This window comes from Phyllobates terribilis, unplaced genomic scaffold, assembly GCF_046119375.1.
Source record: "Phyllobates terribilis strain yellow unplaced genomic scaffold, ASM4611937v1 Scaffold_207__1_contigs__length_3498100, whole genome shotgun sequence".
Taxonomy (NCBI): domain Eukaryota; kingdom Metazoa; phylum Chordata; class Amphibia; order Anura; family Dendrobatidae; genus Phyllobates; species Phyllobates terribilis.
In genome coordinates this window covers 2,433,357-2,455,282 of record NW_027362967.1, presented here as the reverse complement: position 1 = coordinate 2,455,282, position 21,926 = coordinate 2,433,357, and the positions used below count along the sequence as shown (strand labels likewise).

General features: G+C 47.2%; 2 protein-coding genes across 3 annotated transcripts in view; one reads left to right on the top strand and one right to left on the bottom strand.

Moving 5' to 3' along the window:
• The window catches only part of LOC141213689 (uncharacterized), a 316,710-nt gene that overhangs the window by 176,823 nt on the left and 117,961 nt on the right, over nt 1-21,926 (top strand). The gene's annotated exons all lie outside the window — the stretch shown is intronic.
• On the bottom strand, nt 2,340-21,040 carry LOC141213672 (dynein axonemal heavy chain 12-like). 2 transcript variants are annotated; one of them, XM_073665271.1, is made up of 7 exons: nt 20,949-21,030; nt 17,658-17,764; nt 13,983-14,167; nt 13,571-13,691; nt 12,153-12,435; nt 7,346-7,463; nt 2,340-2,877 (listed from the first exon to the last, which is right to left on the bottom strand). In XM_073665271.1, the coding sequence occupies exons 3-5, from the start codon at nt 14,121-14,123 to the stop codon at nt 12,404-12,406; spliced, it is 294 nt and encodes a 97-aa protein (XP_073521372.1). In that variant the 5' UTR covers nt 14,124-14,167; nt 17,658-17,764; nt 20,949-21,030; the 3' UTR covers nt 2,340-2,877; nt 7,346-7,463; nt 12,153-12,403. The 2 variants fall into 2 exon arrangements, with proteins under 2 accessions (XP_073521372.1, XP_073521373.1); XM_073665272.1 differs by lacking the exon at nt 17,658-17,764 and having other exon boundaries at nt 20,949-21,040.

The window sequence follows — 21,926 nt, the reverse complement described above, 5'->3', positions numbered from 1 at the left end:
TGAACAACAATGGCGAGCATGGCAGGATTGCAAGGAGAAAGGCAATGCGATTTAAAATGTCACTGCTAAAACTCACCTGGGCACATCAATAGGTAACTGGAATAATGCTTTGTGGAAGGATGAGGCCAAGATAGAGATTTTAAGTGAGAAGCTATATGTTTGCAGAAAGAAAATACTGCATTACAGCATAAGAACCTCCTATCATCTATGAAACACAAAGATGGTAATCGTAACATGCTTTGGGCCTGTTTTGCTGCACTTGGCCAAGGACGGCTGCCATCATTGATGGAACAATGAATTCTAAAATCTATCAGCAAATGATAAAGGAAAATATCAGGATATCAGTTCATGTACTGAATCTCAAGAAAATGTGGGTCATGCAGCAAGACAATGGCCCAAAGACACAAGTCGTTCTACAAAAGAATGGTTGAATAAACATAAAGCTTTGGAATGGCCGAGTCATAGTCCTGAGCTTAATCCTATAGAAATGTTGTGGAAGGACCCGATGCAAGGCACTGGGACTCTTTACCTTGAGGTTATCCGGCAGCTCAGAACGTCCCGCATAGCCAGGATTCATGGTAATGGCTAAGAAGCAATTTGGGTTAAGCTTCAGCTCTGTTCCTTCGAAGTTGAACATGTCCATCTTCGTCTGGATGGCTCTCTGGATGCGGAGAATCTGTTGGGCCACCACGGACAACACCTCCAGCTCAATATGGTTAAACTCATCAAAACACACCCATGTTCCCGATGATGCCAGCCCTTTGAAAAACTAAAAAAAAGTATATACAGTACAGACCAAAAGTTTGGACACACCTTCTCATTTAAAGATTTTCTGCATTTACATGACTATGAAAATTGTACATTCACACTGAAGGCATCAAATTATTAATTAACACATGTGGAATTATATACTTAACAAAAAAGTGTGAAACAACTGAAAATATGTCTTATATTCTAGGTTCTTCAAAGTAGCCACCTTTTGCTTTGATGACTGCTTTGCACACTCTTGGCATTCTCTTGATGAGCTTCAAGAGGTAGTCACCGGAAATGGTCTTCCAACAATCTTGAAGGAGTTCCCAGAGATGCTTAGCACTTGTTGGCCCTTTTGCCTTCACTCTGCGGTCCAGCTCACCCCAAACCATCTCGATTGGGTTCAGGTCTGGTGACTGCAGTGCAGGTCATCTGGCGTAGCACCCCATCACTCTCCCTCTTGGTCAAATAGCCCTTACACAGCCTGGAGGTGTGTTTGGGGTCATTGTCCTGTTGAAAAATAAATAGCATGCTGCTGCAAGATGCTGTGGTAGCCATGCTGGTTCAGTATGCCTTCAATTTTGAATAAATCCCAAACAGTGTCACCAGCAAAGCACCCCCACACCATCACACCTCCTCCTCCATGCTTCACGGTGGGAACCAGGCATGTAGAGTCCATCCGTTCACCTTTTCTGCGTCGCACAAAGACACGGTGGCTGGAACCAAAGATCTCAAATTTGGACTCATCAGACCAAAGCACAATTTTCCACTGGTCTAATGTCCATTCCTTGTGTTCTTTAGCCCAAACAACTCTCTTCTGCTTGTTTCCTAGCAGCTATTTTACCATGAAGGCCTGCTGCACAAAGTCGCCTCTTAACAGTCGTTTAAGAGATGTGTCTGCTGCTAGAACTCTGTGTGGCATTGACCTCGTCTCTAATCTGAGCTGCTGTTAACCTGCGATTTCTGAGGCTGGTGACTCGGATAAACTTATCCTCAGAAGCAGAGGTGACTCTTGGTCTTCCTTTCTTGGGGCTGTCCTCATGTGAGCCAGTTTCTTAGTAGCGCTTGATGGTTTTTGCAACTGCACTTGGGGACACTTTCAAAGTTTTCCCAATTTTTCGCACTGACTGACCTTCATTTCTTAAAGTAATGATGGCCACTCGTTTTTCTTTACTTAGCTGCTTATTTCTTGCCATAATACAAATTCTAACAGTCTATTCAATAGGACTATCAGCTGTGTATCCACCATACTTCTGCACAACGCAACTGATGGTCCCAACACCATTTATAAGGCAAGAAATCCCACTTATTAAACCTGACAGGGCACACCTGTGAAGTGAAAACCATTTCCGGTGACTACCTCTTGAAGCTCATCAAGAGAATGCCAAGAGTGTGCAAAGCAGTCATCAAAGCAAAAGGTGGCTACTTTGAAGAACCTAGAATATAAGACATATTTTCAGTTGTTTCACACGTTTTTGTTAAGTATATAATTCCACATGTGTTAATTCATAGTTTTGATGCTTTCAGTGTGAATGTACAATTTTCATAGTCATGAAAATACAGAAAAATCTTTAAATGAGAAGGTGTGTCCAAACTTTTGGTCTGTACTATATAATCAAAAGATGTCAGCAGAACATCGGATGGAGTCAGTTTATTATCTGCAATGGAGCAGCTTAACATTGTATGTACCTTTGACATTGCTATGTAGTCCAAACCATCAGAGCAGTTAAAGACCACACACTGCACGGCCAGCGCCTTGGCCAAATCTTTGGTGGTCTCAGTTTTTCCTGTGCCGGCCGGACCTTCTGGAGCTCCACCAAGATTTAGATAAAAAGCACCGATCTACCAATGAAACATGAAAGAACTGGTATGAAATATCAATAATAATTGCTAATAAGTTTCATGCATCATACAAAAGTCAAAAACATTTCTGAGCATAACCCATCACATCATAGCAGAGTCCGCTAGCATCGGTCAGTGAGCGGAGTGATGACCAGGCGTGGGGAGCTGCCCAGGTACTCATAGGCGGACTTCACATTGCAGTTGATGATTCGCACTCTCGCATTCTCATTCTCCCAGTAATAGCGGAGTTGGGCAAGCCACCGGAAGTCTGTTCATGAGAAACTCCTGAGGAATGTAGGAAAAGATAGTCAACCTCTAAGACACTGCAGAATCACAAGGGAGAGTTTCTAAAGGGAAGGCAAATGCACATACATTATAGGACAAAACTCCTAGTCACCGAATTCTGCTTTTTTCATTTAGTCCCATTGCCCACAGTGTATAACATCCGGACTCTCAGCCCCCAGTTTATAAAATCCGGCCTCTCGCCTCCCCCGGTGTATAACATCCACCCCTCGCCCCTAGTTTAGTATAACATCTCTCCCCTCGCCCCCCCCCGCCAGTGTATAAAATCCATCCCCTCAACCCCACTGTATAACATCCAACCCCAAGCGCTCCATTGCATAACATCTGGCCCCCAGGGTATAACATCCGGCCCCCAGCCCCGGTGTATAACATCTGTCCCCTCGCTCCCTCCCCCTGGTGTATAACATCCGGCCTCTCGCCCCCCCGGTGTATAATATCCGTCCCCTCGCCCCCCCCGCCAGTGTATAAAATCCATCCCCTCAACCCCACTGTATAACATCCAACCCCAAGCCCTCCTTTGCATAACATCTGGCCCCCAGGGTATAACATCCGGCCCCCAGCCCCGGTGTATAACATCTGTCCCCTCGCTCCCTCCCCCTGGTGTATAACATCCGGCCTCTCGCCCCCCCGGTGTATAATATCCGTCCCCTCGCCCCCCCCGCCAGTGTATAAAATCCATCCCCTCAACCCCACTGTATAACATCCAACCCCAAGCCCTTCTTTGCATAATATCCGGCCCCCAGCCCCGGTGTATAACATCTGTCCCCTCGCTCCCTCCCCCTTGTGTATAACATCTGGCCTCTCGCCCCCCCGGTGTATAATATCCGTCCCCTCGCCCCGGTGTATAATATCCGTCCCCCCGCCCCTGGTGTATAATATCCGTCCCCTCGCCCCTGGTGTATAATATCCGTCCCCTCGCCCCTGGTGAATAATATCCGTCCCCTCGCACCTGGTGTATAATATCTGTCCCCTCACCCCTGGTGTATAATATCCGTCCCCTCGCACCTGGTGTATAATATCCGTCCCCTCGCCCCTGGTGAATAATATCCGTCCCCTCGCACCTGGTGTATAATATCTGTCCCCTCACCCCTGGTGTATAATATCCGTCCCCTCGCACCTGGTGTATAATATCCGTCCCCCCGCCCCTGGTGAATAATATCCGTCCCCTCGCCCCTGGTGTATAATATCCGTCCCCTCGCCCCTGGTGAATAATATCCGTCCCCTCGCACCTGGTGTATAATATCTGTCCCCTCACCCCTGGTGTATAATATCCGTCCCCTCGCACCTGGTGTATAATATCTGTCCCCTCGCCCCTGGTGTATAATATCCGTCCCCACGCCCCCCGGTGTATAATATCCGTCCCCTCACCCCGGTATATAATATCCGTCCCCTTGCTCCTCAGTGTATAACATCCAGCCCTCGGACTTGTATAACATCTAGCCCCTCGTACCCCTAGGGTATAACATCTGGCCCCTCGGCCTTGTATAACATTAAGACTCTCGCCCCCCACCAGTGTATAACATCAATCCCCACGCCCCCCGGTGTATAACATCCGCCCTCCCATGCTGTGTGCTGTTACTAACATATGACAGAACGGCTGGTGGTGCAGAGCTCTCTGATACCAGCGCGGTCCTGTAATAGGAGCCACCGGGGTAACAAGTCTGGATATTACATTTCTTCCCTCCTAAATCTTCCCCCATCACATGTGAGTGATATTATTAAGGAGTGGAAGGAACTGCAGCAACTCAGGAGACCCCAGAACATTACAGAGCGGGGTCACTGAGTGCTGAGGAGCAGAGGGCAGAACGCTCTCCTGACTCCATAACTGCAGAGTCCAGATCTACTTTGGTAACAACATCACCACAAACACTGCGCCATCGCCTGGAGCTTTATGGCCGAGCAGCTGCATGCAGCCTTACATCACCAAGCACGATGCCGAGCGTCGGATGGAGTGGTGTGAAGCCGCCACCACAGGACTCTGGAGGAGACCTGTTCTGTGCAGTGACGGATCACACTTCTCTATCTGGCATCTGATGGACGAGTCTGGATTTGGTGAATGCCAGGAGAACGTTACCCTATTAACTGCATTGTGCCCGCTGGGCAGTTTGGTGGTGGAGGTATGGCCTTGTTTTTAGGGGGTGGTCTAGGCCCCTTAGTTCCAGTGAAAAGATATCTTAATGCTTCAGCACAAGACATTTTAAACAATTGTAGCTTCCAACCCTAAGGGAATAGAAGAGCAGAACTGTTTCCCACACGTTCTCAACCTCAACCCCACTAAACACCTTTAGGATGATTAATTAGAACAAATACTGGAGAATGGCAGCATAAATATGTCACCGCCACATAGGGAAGAACAATGTCAGGCACACATCAATTACATTGCCATATGTCTGCTCAGGCTTAGAATGGCTGACCACTCGGAGAATGACATAATACCTACAAAGAAACCGAACAAAAGGTCATTAAAGGAATTGACATAAAACCCCTTTATTAGTCCATCCATGGTTATAGAACGACACTGCACAGAGGAGGGCACACACACCATTGATAGAAAATATTACAAACCGCACCTAGGCCATCCAAACCACTGACTATAAAGAAGATCAATTGTGGCAATGAGTCATATACAGGGGATGCCGACACCTACAGATGCCAAAACATTCCTATATAGGGACCACCATCTCAATATGCAGAAATGACTACTGCCCCATAGACGTCATTGTAAGTACACCCCAAGATTGCTTTACTGTGACAAGATCAATTGTGTCCTATGAAAACTCAAAGAAAAGAGGGGGGAACATAACATAGATATGGAAAGAACATAGGAATGTGGTGAAATGTATGAAGGTGCTCGGCATACTGAGCTGTGATATCTGTAGAGGGACGGACTCCATATTAACATCCTGGATATGGATTAGAATAGGAGGCCATAAAAGCCCCTGTAGGTGTAATGTGGAGGGGGCACAATACCTTTCTCCATGTAGTGTATAATAAATAGAACATGGTATTGGAAAGTTTGCTGCCAGCCATGATGTTTGCACAAACCTGTTTCGATCATTTCCCTGACCACGTCACGAGCGTGCCCCTCTATGGTGACGAAAGCCCCCAATGTGCTGCGAGTCTGCTGGGACAATTTGCCTCCTCGCAAATTGCTCCAAATACCCAGATGTACCTCTATAAAACCCTGCTACAAACAGCATGGAAAACTCAATGCAGATGGATTAATTTTATGCTGGTATTATGGGAAATCCCATACAATGTCTTCCCTTATTGGTAGATATGACGAGAGTAGAGATGAGCGAATGGATTTGCAGGACTCTGGTCCAACAGTCCGGTCAGTATTCCACGGCCGCAGGACCGGAGCCCCGTGAACCGGCATCTCCGGCTCCTCTTTTGATGTCGATGTCATAGTTGTGGTGTGAGGCACAAATGACATCACGCCTGGCCGGCTAATCAAAAGAGGAGCCAGGGATGCCGGCATGTAAGAGGCGGTTAGCAAGGCTCCCATCCAACAGCCACAGACTACTAACCTGCTCTCTTAGACCAAGGTCCTGCAAATTTAGTTGCGCATCTCTAGACAAGATGCATGAATCAATGCAAAATCCCAACAATACTATGGAGCCTTTTGGGTACCTTCAAGATATTGAGCCGCTGTACAACTGCAACCCCCAGGAGAAGACCCCTGGGCAAGAACACTACATGGGCTCTTTGCAGTCTAATAACGTACTGTGAAATAAGCTGCTTGCATCTTTGGATGTGAATGTGGGTCCCCTTACCTCTGTTGCACCAATGGTATATCCCCCCCTGGAAACTCCTATAAGCTGCGTCTCTGGGTATGACAGTCTATTAGCAGGAGAACTCATGAAGTCTGTCTATGAATGTATATATATGTATTTCTCCCAGAAAATTATTACAATTACACGTTTTGTTGTTCACATGTTTATTTCATTTGTGTATATTGGAACAACACAAAAAGAAGATATTAGTCAACAATTTTGGTTCTCAAGTCCTCAGACAGTTCTCTTCTCCTCTTTCTGTTCTCCCTGCTTAGTGTGGCACGTAACAACGCAAAGACTGAGTCAACTTTTCCCCTTTGTATCAGGTTTCAGGTGTGATTTTCATATTGCCCGCACCTTTTACTTGCCACAGGTGACTTTGAACGAGCATCACATGCTTGAAACAAAATTGTTTACCCACAATTTTGGAAAGATGCCAACAATTTTGTCCGACCCATTTATGGGGTTTTGTGTGAAATTATATCCAATTTGCCTTTTTTTGTGTTGTTCCAATACATACAAAGGAAATAAACATGTGTATAATAGAAAATACACATGCAATTTTTTATGGAAAAATACTTCATTTTCTGGAACAACTTCAAGGGTGCCAACACTTCCGGCCATGACTGTTTATAGTGAAGCAACCTTGATCAGTAAAGGAGCTTATGCCGTACCTCCGGGCCACTGCCGATAGCTTCATGCACTTCACTTGTCCAGAACATGAGACACACAGAGCACGACCTGTCCCGGCCATTCCCTCACCCAGTCTTTTCTTGCAGTCGCAGGGTATGCCTTTTAAAAAAGAAAGTTAAATTACGTTGACAGAAGCATTTAAGAGAGGGACAACCTTACTAGTATTATCTAGCAAATTCATTTCTACCGATTGCAGGTAGAAGATCTGCTACCTGGCTCTATTGCAAGAGATACATCATCCACAAATCATTCACTGCCGCCAAATAATCTTATACAAATATAAAAGAACTAGATGGTGGCCCGATTCTAATGCATCGGGTATTCTAGAATAGGTATGCGGCCGACCGGGTGCAATCAGCAGAGCTGTGTTTAAATTTGGCGCCAAAATCGCTGATTGGTCGCGTTCGGCAACCGCGACCAATCAGCAAAGCGGTGTTTAAATTTGGCGGCAATATCGATGATTGGTCGCGGGCGGCGGCCGCGACCAATCAGCGAACCGTGTTAGTGAGGACTGGAGAGCGTGTTTAAATTTGGCACCAAAATCGCTGATTAGTCGCGACCAATCAGCCGAGCGGTGTTTAAATTTGGCGCCAATACTGCTGACTGGTCATGGCCGCCGACCGCGACCAATCAGCAGAGCAATGCAGAGCGGGGTTTAAATTCGGCGCCAAAATCACAGATTGGTCGCCGGCCGCGACCAAACAGCAGAGCATTCTTTAAATTTGGCGCCAAAATCGCTGATTGGTCGAGGCCGGCGACAGCGAACAATCATAAGAGCGTTGTTTAAATTTGGCGCCAATCTCGCTGATTGGTCGCGGATGGCGGCCGCGACCAATCAGCAGAGCGGCGTTTAAATTTGGCGCCAATCTCGCTGATTGGTCGCGGCTGGCGGCCGCGACCAATCAGCAGTGCGGTGTTTAAATTTGGCACCAAAATCGCTGATTAGTCGCGGCTGGTGGCTGCGACCAATCAGCAGAGCAGGGTTTAAATTTGGCACCAATAATGCTGATGGGTCTTTGCCGGCGACCGCGACCAATCAGCACAGCGGGGTTTACATTTGGCCCCAATGCTGCTGATTGGTCTCGGCCGGCGACCGTGACCAATCAGCAGAGCGTTGTTTAAATTTGGCACCAAAAACGCAGATTGGTCGCGGCCGGTGGTTGCGACCAATCAGCAGAGTGAGGTTTAAATTTGGCGCCAATACTGCTGACTGGTCACGGCCGACAACCGCAACCAATCAGCAGAGCGTTGTTTAAATTTTGCGCCAATACTGCTGATTGATCTCGGCCAGCGACCGCGATCAATCAGCAGAGCGTTGCTTAAATTTGTCGCCAATCTCGTTGATTGGACGCGTCCGGCGTCCGCGTCCAATCAGCACAGCAGTGTTTAAATGTGGCGGCAAGATCGGTGAATGGTCGCGGCCGCTATTTAAATGTGGCGCCCAAATCGGTGATTGGTTGCGGGCAGCGGACGCGACCAATCAGCAGAGCGGTGTTTAACTTTAGCGCCAAGATCACTGATTGGTCGGGTGTGGAGAGCGCGACCAATCAGCGAATCGTATTGGTGAGGAGCGGGGAGCGGAATCGTATTAGAGAGGACAGGGGAGCGCCCCTGCCTGTGCGGCTACTTCCGCTGCGAGAACCCGGGACATGAGCGGGCGCTCGGAGCAGAAGTATCCCGACCCGCAGCGCCGCTCCCCGGTCCTCCCTTCACACCCTAGCCGCTGATGTCCCCACAGTATCCGCAGGGTGTTACAAAGGTCCGGACATTTGTGTTCAAAATCGCTGATTGGTCGCTGGCGCTGCCCGCGACCAATCACCGATTTGGGCGCCAATTTTAAATATCGGCCGCGACCAATCACCGATCTTGGCTCCACATTTAAACACCGCTGTGCTGATTGGTCGCCGACGCTGGGCGCAACCAATCACCGATTTTGGCGCCACATTTAAATTTAAATAGCGGCTGCGACCAATTGGATGTCAGCGCCGCTCCCCGGTCCTCCCTTCACACCCTAGCCGCATGGATGTCAGCGCCGCTGCCTGTGCGGATAGTTCCGCTGCAAGAACCCGGGACATGAGCGGGCGCTCGCAGCAGAAGTATCCGGACTCGCAGCGCCGCTCCCCGGTCCTCCCTTCACACCCTAGCCACTGATGTCCCCACAGTATCCGCATGGTGTTACAAAGGTCAGGACATCTGTGTTAAAAATCGCTGATTGGTCGCTGGCGCTGGCCGCGACCAATGACCGATCTTGGCGGCAAATTCAAACACCGCTGTGCTGATTGGTCGCCGACGCTGTGCGCGACCAATCACCAATTTTGGCGGCACATTTAAATAGCGTCCGCGACCAATCAGTACAGCGGTGTTTAAATGTTGAGCCAAGATCGGTGATTGGTCGCGGCCGATATTTAAATTTGGCGCCTAAATCGGTGATTGGTCAGCGGCAGCGTCAGCGACCAATCAGCGATTTTTAACACAAATGTCCGGACCTTTGTAACACCATGCGGATACTGTGGGGACATCAGCGGCTAGGGTGTGAAGGGAGGACCGGGGAGCGGCGCTGCGGGTCGGGATACTTCTGCTGCGAGCGCCCGCTCATGTCCCGGGTTCTCGGAGCGGAAGTATCCGCACAGGCAGCGGCGCTGACATCCATGCGGCTAGGGCGTGAAGGGAGCACCGGGGAGCGGCGCTGACATCCAATTGGTCGCGGCCGCTATTTAAATGTGCCGCACAAATCGGTGATTGGTCGCCGACTTGGCCCGCAACCAATCACTGATCTTGCGGCCAAAGTTAAACACTACGGTGCTAATTGGTCGCGGACGCTGACAGCGACCAATCACCGATTTGGGCGCCACATTCAAATATCGGCCGCGACCAATCACCGATCTTGGCTCCACATTTAAACACCGCTGTGCTGATTGGTCGCCGACGCTGGGCGCGACCAATCACCGATTTTGGTGCCACATTTAAATAGCGTCCGCGACCAATCCGCACAGCGGTGTTTAAATGTGGAGCCAAGATCGGTGATTGGTCGCGGCCGATATTTGAATGTGGCGCCCAAATCGGTGATTGGTCGCGGTCAGCGTCCGCGACCAATCAGCACCGTAGTGTTTAACTTTTGCAGCAAGATCCGTGATTGGTTGTGGGCCAAGACCGCGACCAATCACCGATTTGTGCGGCACTTTTAAATAGCGTCCGCGACCAATTGGATGTCAACGCCGCTCCCCGTTCCTCCCTTCACACCCTAGCCGCATGGATGTCAGCGGCGCTGCCTGTGCGGATACTTCCGCTCCGAGAACCCGGGACATGAGCGGGCGCTCGGAGCAGAAGTATCCCGACCCGCAGCGCCGCTCCCCGGTCCTCCCTTCACACCCTAGCCGCTGATGTCCCCACAGTATCCGCATGGTGTTACAAAGGTCCGGACATTTGTGTTAAAAATCGCTGATTGGTCGCTGGCGCTGCCCGCGACCAATCACCGATTTGGGCGCCAAATTTAAATATCGGCCGCGACCAATCAACGATCTTGGCTCCACATTTAAACACCGCTGTGCTGATTGGTTGCGGCTGATATTTAAATTTGGCGCCCAAATCGGTGATTGGTCGCGGGCAGCGCCAGCGACCAATCAGCGATTTTTAACACAAATGTCCGGACCTTTGTAAGACCATGCGGATACAGTGGGGACATCAGCGGCTAGGGTGTTAAGGGAGGACCGGGGAGCGGCGCTGCGAGTCCAGATACTTCTGCTGCGAGCGCCCGCTCATGTCCTGGGTTCTCGGAGCGGAAGTATCCGCACAGGCAGCGCCACTGACATCCATGCGGCTAGGGCGTGAAGGGAGGACCGGGGAGCGGCGCTGACATCCATGCGGCTAGGGTGTGAAGGGAGGACCGGGGGGTGGCGCTGACATCCAATTGGTCACGGACGCTATTTAAAAGTGCCGCACAAATCGGTGATTGGTCGCTGTCTTGGCCCGCGACCAATGACTGATCTTGGCGCCAAAGTTAAACACTATTGTGCTGATTGGTCGCGGACGCTGACCGCGACCAATCACCGATTTGGGCGCCAAATTGAAATATCGGCCGCGACCAATCACCGATTTTGGCGCCAAATTTAAATATCGGCCGCGACCAATCACCACAGCGGTGTTTAAATGTGGAGCCAAGATCGGTGATTGGTCGCGGGCAGCGTCGGCGACCAATCAGCACAGCGTTGTTTAAGTTTTGCGCTAAGATCAGTGATTGGTCGGGTCCGAAGACCGCGATCAATCATCGAATCGTCTTGGTGAGGACCGGGGAGCGGCGCTGCCTGTGCGGCTACTTCCGCTGCGAGAACCCGGGACATAGCGGGCGCTCACAGCAGAAGTATCCCGACCCGCAGCGCCGCTCCCCGGTCCTCCCTTCCGCATGGAGGTCAGCGACGCCGGCGGTCCTTCCGCTGCTACCGGCCGGGAGATGAGCGCCTCGCGGCGCTCATCTTCCGGCTGCATCTCCATCCCGCAGATGGGTCCGTCGGTCGGGTTCCTTCTGCTGTTGCCGGCGGGAGATGAGCGCCTTGCGCCGGTCATCTCCCGGCTGCATCGCCGCTCAGCTCCGTCCCGCAGATGAGCCGCTAACGGCCGCCATCTTTTTTTAGAAATCCCCCGGCGCTGATTGGCCGCTGCCGGACCAATGAGCGACGCGGGATTTCCTGGACAGACAGACACACAGACAGACAGACAGACGGGATAAGACGATTATATATATAGACTAGATTAGTTCCAATTAATGCTTTTGGTCTGTAGGTAGATCCGTACCATTCGTGACCGAGCAATAACATCATGCACGCTCCTTAACATGACATCTTCCCCTTGGATGAGCCACTTCTCCACGGCCCCCCGAGCCTCGGAGGTGGAGATGGTCTGGATGAGCTCTACGCGTTCCCCCTCGGTGCTGTACATGGCTTTGATGTCCAGGTTAGGAAGGAACTCCAGCTTTGCGATGCCTTCAAAGCCCTTCTTTAGATGTGGTTGGACCCGCAGAGGATCTTTAGTCTCAGAGAGAATTTCTAGCATTTCGTCGTTGGACAGGAAGAAAAAGCTAAAGCGAAAATGCACAATATGATAAAGATGTCATTAAAGTATTGGGTCAGGCGCCATTTGTATTAGTGTCTATGTGAGAAAATAGAAAAGCAAAGCTTTAAAGTAAAGATTCAGTCCCCATACACATTGGATTAAAATAGTTTAAACCTGACGATTGCAGCAGGACCGGCCTACCCACTGATGTGTATGGGGGTCTCCTGACTCTCCCCCGATAGAGGATGTCAGGGCCAGAAGGATCGGGCAGATGGGATTTCAATACCCGGTCTTTTGGTTCTCAGGGGAGATAACCCGCTGCCGGAGGTGTCCAGTACCGACTTTCTCCTCTCTCCCCATTAAAACCACATGACTGTTCAGCAGAATAGGTGGGAGTCAGGAGAAATAGCCAAATAACCATTCAGACCACGGGTATCTCATATGTCATGCGTATGGTTAGCTTAAAGGGGCTATCCAGCTTTGGGAACTTTTTTTTATTTAACTGAAATGTGTATTCCCATCTCCAGGATTCTACCCCAATATGTAGTATGCGTAATAATAATAATATTAGCAAATACCTCCAATTAGAAGTTTAGTATAGTTCTTCTGATTTGTTTTGTCGCTTACCCCATGTGCAGGGCATTGCAGTAGCTTAGGTTACGACCACTAGCAAATAACTGTCACTATATGAGTGGTCGTAACCATGGATACCGAAGCTACTGCAATGCCTTGCACATGGGGAAAGCGACATAGTGAATCAGAAGAACTATACTACACTTCTAATTGGAGGTATTTGCTAATATTATTATTATTACTACGCCTACTACATATTGGGATAGGATCTTGGAGATGGGAATACCCATTTAATTGCGAGTATTTGCGACAATTCAGTTTCATTAAAAATGTTGCACCGTTAGGCTTTTTGTTTCCTGCACATTCAGCTTTGATGTGATCTGTGGTCATAAATCGGCTAAGAGGAGCTGAAAAAAGACCGATTAAAAATAAGTCCAATAGCCAGCGCAACACAGAGCCAATAGAAGGCAAACAGTGCAAAATTATTAATGAAATCCAATTACAAAAATGATTTCAATGCGTTTAAATAAGAAAAAAAAATATTTAAGGAATATATACAATCATTGCAACAAGTGAAAGGACTATACCGTGGGAAAAAAGCCTCTTCTTCTCCAGATAGGCATTCAGCCCTTTCATGATTTTATCCAGAAGCACATTGCTGTCCTGAAGTTTCTCCAGAAGTCCGGTCAGAGAAGTGGCGCTTAAAACCTAAAACAAAGTAGATAGCCCATAAGTAAGATTCCATTATATAGTTATAGAGACTGAAAAAAGGTCACATTCATTGACTATTGTGCCAATAGTTTATATTAAAAGAAAAATTAGAACCTATTTGGATAGAAAATAGAAGATGCGGGAGGCTGGAGTCCAGGCAGTGCGGAGCCCCATAACCCGGGATCCTTGTGATGGAAGCATCAGGACACGGACTCTTGGAAAACATCAATCCTGGATGCAAGATGACCGTGCTTTCTTGTATCAGTCCACCATGAAGCATCCATTTACCTTCGGGTCTTTAACGCAATGTTTCATGATCTCTCTCCAGTTTCTGTCCACAGTCTGGAATAAGCGTCCTTCTTCAGGCATTTGCTGCATGATGTCCTCAGAAGAGAAGATTAAAGCCACTGGGTCGGCACCTTCAGCCATTCATCAATGGTTTCCTGGATCCTTATCAGTCGTTCCTCCCATTGCTTAAAGGAGGAGAGCAAAAAGTTAATTACACATAAAATGAAAAGGATAGAAAAAAAATGCTATCATTTTAGAAGATAAATTATCAATGGATATGAATTCTGAATTGTTGGACATTTGTAGGGAAAGTTTGGCGAGACTCCTTGATACCATCCCCTTTACATGTAAGCTGGAGCCGCATGTAACTTTAGCCTCGGAGATCCTAATGAAACCTTAGCTTCTGCTAATAAGCAAGTGAAGATTTTAAGCTGAGTGACAACATTTACTGTGGGTGGGAACTCCTTAATCCCTTCAGGACCGGATAATTTTTTGTTTTGCATTTTTTCCTTCCCTTCTTCAAAAAGCCATACATTTTTTAATTTTTCCATTGATATAGCTGCAAGAGGCTATGTAATGTGCTGTAGCTTAACCCCTTCCCAACATATGACATACTGTTAAGCCATATGCCATGTTCCTGCAGATGTGCAAAATTTGGACCTGGGCCCCCACCAGCATGTTGGTCAGATGTATGGGCCCTTGTAGCATTCTAGATCCGATAATGATGCGCGTGTTCGTCCCTGCCTTGGATGTTTCCCATTGTAGCCCCATCCTATAATAATGTCTCTCATTCTAGGCCCCTTCCTGGTATAATGTTCCCCATCCTGCGCCCCTTCCTGTTATAATATCCCCGATCCTGGGCCTCTTCCTGTTATAATATCCACCTTCTGTGTATAATACCCCCCATCCTGAGCCCCTTTCAGCAATAACGTCCCAATCCTGGGCTCCTTCCTGGTATAATGTCCTTGGTCCTGGGCCTCTTACTGTAATAATGTCCCCCATCCTGGCCCCTTCCTGTAACAATGTCCCCAATCCTGGTACAATGTCCCCCATCCTATAACAATGTCCTCCATCCTGGTATCCTGTCCCCCATCCTAGGCCCCATTCTGGTATAATGACCTCCATCCTTGTGCCCTTCCTGGTGTAATGTCCTTCATCCTGGCCCATGTCATGGTATAATGACCCCCATTCTGGTATAATGCTCCCTATCCTGGGCCCTTTCCTTGTATAATGTTCCCCATCCTGGGCCCCTTCTTTATATAATGCTCCCCATCCTGGGCCCCTTCCTTGTCTAATTCTCCCCACCCTGAGCCCCTTCCTTGTCTAATGCTCCCCATCCTTGGCCCTTTCCTGGTATAATGTTCTGTCGTTCTTTTCTAATACATTAAATAAACAAAAATAAATGATTCTTCTTACCTTCCTGCGCTCCCACGACATGCGGCGTCTTCTTCTGTAGCTGATTTCAGTGTGCCGGCAAGGGCAGCGCATGACGTCACTTCCATGCGTCGCTCGTGACTGGCACGCCGACATCAGCTACTGGCCTTTGATTGGCTGGCGGCATGCATTGCAGCTCAGGGACCCGGCATGTCCCTGCGCAGCAATATACTTCAGCCGAATGTGCGTCCTCAGACTGTGGAAGTGCCATAAATATATGAGATGGGAATACCACTCTGCCACTGTGCGTTCCTTTATGCACTTTACCCTCCTTTTTGGCACTCTTTGTGGTAAGAGACTACCTTAAAAAATGTTTTATGTGACATGTATCTGATTATTTGTGGGCAGGAGCATTATTTAGATGGATACCTGATGCATATGGCAAGTGTAAATCCAATGACTATGGAATACTTATGGATTACTTTTTGATATATTATTACACTCATTGGATTGTCTTGATATACTAACCTTATGCTATATTATCTATATTGCTCATGTCCCACTGTGACCATATGCGTGACCATATATGTATACTTTGTAACATATCTTGCTACATTGGTAATCTAATTAGTGTCTTTATACTATCCGTATTATGTCATTTCTCTTTTTACTATGTACGTTTTTTAACTTGATGGAATAAAAATTTATATTTTTTACGCCAATTAACTCTTTCTTCTCCTATGTACCCATGTGTTTCATGAGTTGGCTCAGTTTGGCAAATCTGGGATATATTTCCCCCCGGATATGCCAACTTTACCCCTATAGGGTCTATTTAGTTGTATCACTCTGAGTCTATGTCTGATCCAGAGATACAATAATGAACATGAATCCTTATATATCACGGATCTTGCAGCCGCCTTTACCTGCTTGGACATAAGTGTTACATAGTTACATAGTTACATAGTTTAAAAGGCCGAAAAAAGACAAGCGTCCATCCAGTTCAGCCTATTTCTTGTGCACTGCAGCTATTCCGCAGCGTTGATCCAGGGGAAGGCAAAAAAAAACCATGCGGTATAGGCCAATTTACATCATTGAGGAAAAATTCACTTCCCGACTCCAATCTGGCAGTCAGATTAAATCCCTGGATTAATTAACTATCACTAAGCATAAGATGTAATTTTATTGTTCTCAAGAAAGGCGTCCAGTCCTCTCTTGAACTCATTAAGTGAGTTGGACATCACCACTTCCTCTCCCAGAGAATTCCAGAGTCTCACAGCTCTGACCGTAAAGAATCCCCTTCTATGCTGGTGCAGGAACCTCCTTTCCTCCAGACGCATAGTGTGCCCCCTCGTCTTTGTCACCATCCTTGGTATAAACAGGTCATGGGAGAGATCTCTGTACATCCCCCTGATGTATTTATACATGTTTATGAGGTCTCCGCTAAGCCTTCTCTTTTCCAACGTAAATAGGCCTAATTTGGACAACCTCTCTGGGTATTCTAGTCCCTCCATTCCCTTTATTACCTTAGTCGCCCTCCTTTGTACCCTCTCTAGCTCCAATATGTCTTTCCTGAGTACCGGAGCCCAGAACTGTGCACAATATTCTAAGTGCGGCCTTACCAGCGCTTTATACAGAGGAAGAACAATGTTCTCATCATATGCCCCTATTCCTCTTCTGATGCATGCCATGACTCTATTTGCCTTCGCAGCTGCTGCCTGACACTGGGCACTCCAATTTAATTTGCTGTTAACCAAGACGCCCAGGTCCTTCTCCATGTCAGATTTCCCCAACGGTTTCCCATTTAATATGTATGGGTGACTGCTGTTTTTCTTTCCCATGTGCATGACCTTACATTTATCGGCATTGAACCCCATTTGCCATTTTTTGGCCCAACTCCCCAATTTATCTAAATCCTCCTGTAGCTGTGCCCTATCCTCATCTGTATTAACTACGTTACAAAGTTTAGTATCATCTGCAAATATTGCTATTTTACTATGCAACCCTTCCACTAGACCATTAATAAGTATATTAAATAATATAGGGCCCAAGACAGACCCTTGAGGCACCCCGCTAGTCGAGACGCAGTTATAAAAGGAATCCAATTTGTCCGCATTAATCAACTGCAGGGCATCTTGATTGGCAAATAGATTGATCACTTTGGGGTACCAAGTGTTCAGCAACTTTTCTTCTGTCTTGGCACAAGCCAAGGATACGCTGTTCCTCAGGGATTCACATTCTACAGGACCCCTGGACCCGACAAAGAATAAAGCACTTTATCATATTAAACCTGACAGGGCACACCTGTGAAGTGAAGACCATTTCCGGTGACTACCTCTAGAAGCTCATCAAGAGAACGCCAAGAGTGTGCAAAGCAGTCATCAAAGCAAAAGGGGGCTACTCTGAAGAACCTAGAATATAAGACATATTTTCAGTTGTTTCACACTTTTTTGTTAAGTATATAATTCCACATGTGGTAATTCATAGTTTTGATGCCTTCAGTGTGAATGTACAATTTTCATAGTCATGAAAATACAGAAAAATCTTTAAATGAGAAGGTGTGTCCAAACTTTTGGTCTGTACTGTATATATCCACCCATATACAGTATACATATACACACATATACAGTATACATATATACACACCCATATACAGTATACATATACACACACATATACAGTATACATATATACACACATATACCAGTATACATATATATACACATATACCAGTATACATATATATACACCCATATACAGTATATATATACACACATATACAGTATACATATATATACACACACATACAGCATACATATATATACACACTTATACAGTATACATATATACACACATATACAGTGTACATATATATACACACACATACAGCATACATATATATACACACATATACAGTATACATATATATACACACACATATACAGTATACATATATATACACACTTATACAGTATACATATATACACACATATACAGTATACATATATACACATATACAGTATACATATATACACACATATACAGTATACATATACACACACATATACAGTATACATATATACACACATACAGTATACATATATACACCCATATACAGTATACATATACACACACATACAGTATACATATATACACACATATACAGTATACATATATACACCCATATACAGTATACATATATATACACACATACAGTATACATATATACACACATATACAGTATACATATATATACACACTTATACAGTATACATATATACACATATACAGTATACATATATACACACATATACAGTATACATATATACACCCATATACAGTATACATATATATACACACATACAGTATACATATATACACACATATACAGTATACATATATACAGCCATATACAGTATACATGTACACACACATATACAGTATACATATATATATATATATATATATATATACATACATATAGAGTATCTATAATATAACGCTACAAGCGTCCCTCTGTCTGAAGCCTTTATAGTCTGCGCTAGTGCGACACGCCTGCACAGTCTGGCTCCAGACTGAAGAACGCATGGAGCCGTTACAGGTAAGAGGAGTGTATGGTGCTGGAGATCACGGTATGCGTATACACTGAACACATACCGCGATCTCTGGCGCCATACTTACATACTTACCTGACCGGGATGAGCGCTACCGCGGCGCCTCTGTTTGGTCCAGAGTCCGGGGGAAGAGGGTAGCGTTGAAATTGGCGCATGCGCATAGCGCTATCTGGTGCCATTTTACTGAAGATACATTTGCAATGTGTCTTCAGCAAAATGGAGCCGGACAGCGTGGTATGAGCACACGCGTACTTCGGCGCCGCACTCCTCCCCCGGCCTCCAGCAGAACGGGAAACAGCGCTGGAGCACAGGGAAGAAAGGTGAGTATAAGTGTTTCTTTTCTTGTATGTGTGTGCAGCATGATAGGGATGAGGGGTGCCATACATACCAGGATTGGGGGGTGAGGGGTGCCATACATACCAGGATTGGGGGGTGAGAGGACCATACATACCAGGATTGGCGGGTGAGGGGACTATCCATACCAGGATTGGGGGGTGAGGGGTGCCATGCATACCAGAATTGGGGGTGAGGGGACCATGCATAACAGGATTGGGGATGAGGGGTGCCATGCATACCAGGATTGGGGGTGAGGGGTGCCATGCATATTAGGATAGGGATGAGGGGTGCCATGCATACCAGGAATGGGGATGAGGGGTACCATGCATACCAGGATTGGGGATGTGAGGGGGTACCATAGATACCAGGATAGGGATGAGGGGGTACCATGCATAACAGGATTGGGGATGAGGGGTGCCATGCATACCAGGATTGGGGGTGAGGGGTACCATGTATACCAGAATTGGGGGGTGAGGGGACCATGCATACCAGGATTGGGGGTGAGGGGTGCCATGTATACCAGAATTGGGGGAGGGGAACATGCATACCAGGATTGGGGATGAGTGGTGCCATGCATACCAGGATTGGGGGATGAGGGGACCATGCATTCCAGGATTGGGGGTGAGGGGTGCCATGCATACCAGGATTGGGAAATGAGGGGTGCCAAGTATACCAGAATTGGGGGTGAGGGGTGCCATGCATACAAGGATTGGGGGGTGAGGGGTGCCATGTATACCAGGATTGGGAGGTGAGGTGACCATGCATACCAGGATTGGGGAATGAGGTGTGCCATGTATACCAGGATTGGGGAATGAGGGGTGCCATGCATACCAGGATTCGGGGGTGAGGGGACCATGCATACCAGGATTGGGGGGTGAGGGGTGCCATGCATACCAGGATTGGGGGGTGAGGGGACCATACATACCATGATTGGGGGGTGAGGGGAGCCATGCATACCAGGATTGGGGAATGAGGGATGCCATGTATACCAGGATTGGGGGGTGAGGTGACCATGCATACCAGGATTGGGGAATGAGGTGTACCATGTATACCAGGATTGGGGAATGAGGGGTGCCATGCATACCAGGATTCGGGGGTGAGGGGACCATGCATACCAGGATTAGGGGGTGAGGGGACCATGCATACCAGGATTAGGGGGTAAGGGGACCATGCATACCAGGATTAGGGGGTGAGGGGTGCCATGCATACCACAATAGGATGGGGGCAGCACAAATACCAGGATGGGAGACCATATACCAATAAAAATGCTCGCCACCTGGGCGTAGAACGGGTTCAATAGCTAGTACATATATACACGCATATATACAGTAATACAGCATATACATACACATATATACTGTATATACACACACACACACACATATATACAGTAATACAGCATATACATACACATATATACTGTATATACACACACACACACATATATACAGTAATACAGCATATACATACACATATATACTGTATATACACACACATATATATATATATATCTGGCGACAGGGCCCCGCTGCGTCCTCTGTGTCTCTGTACAGATATAAGTGTAACACGTACTGGATCCAGCACAGGTGACAGTCTGCCATAGAGCTGACGTGCAGTACATACACTGTGTTATGGGGGCGCTCACCTGTGCGGACCCCGCGCTCCGGCCGCTACTTCTCTGCTCATATAAGGTCTCTCTTTCTGCCATTAAATAATTCGGTTGTCATGGCAGTGGAGGCGGGGCGTTGGTAGGGGGCGTGTCTGGTATAGGGCAGATTGGGGCGGGGCTGTCATGCAGTGCTTGTCTCATCGCTGTAATTTCCTGCTGTTGCCACCTGGTGGACAGCATTGGTCAGTACGCGCTGAGAAGGCTCACATGGTGGGGGAGGGGCAGCTTATATATGTATATACACAGTCACAATGCAGTTAGGGTTATGTTCACACAGTGTTTTTTTAAACGTTTTTTTCCACATTATAAAACTCAGTGTTGTCAGGAAAAGCATTGCCTGTATTTTTGATGTATGCCTCATACAAAATACATTTTTGAAGATTTTTTTTAATCTTCCATCCTATACTCGGGCACTGGCTGTATATTGTTGAGGCCCCGGGACTTGCTTAGATCCGCTGGGTGGCATTGCCAGCTGCATTGCAGTAAATGGGTGACCTGAAATCCCACATTTATCCTGTGATCAGTTAGGGACTGTTTTTTCTTAAAGAAGGGGCTCATGTTATTAATCCCAGACAATCCATTAATGGAGTTTCCAGTAGTATAATAATGATGATTTATCCTGGGGATGGGTTATCAATATCAGATCGGTGGGGCTCCGACACGCGGCACTGGCTCTACCCATCAGCTGATTGCAGCGCTCAGATGTAAATAGTGTGAAGATTGAACATCACCGCTCCATTCACTGTACTGTGGGTCCTGCAGATCAGCTAATATTCATGTAATAGGAGCTGATCTGCAGCACCAGGGAGCGGCCACTACACAGTGACCAGAGCTGTGATGTTCAGCTCCTCAACAATGTTTACATCTGACCTCGGCCAGACTTTCAAACAACTGAGTAGTGGAGGAGCCACGTGCCGGACCCCCACAAATCTGATATTAATGAGCTAACCAGGG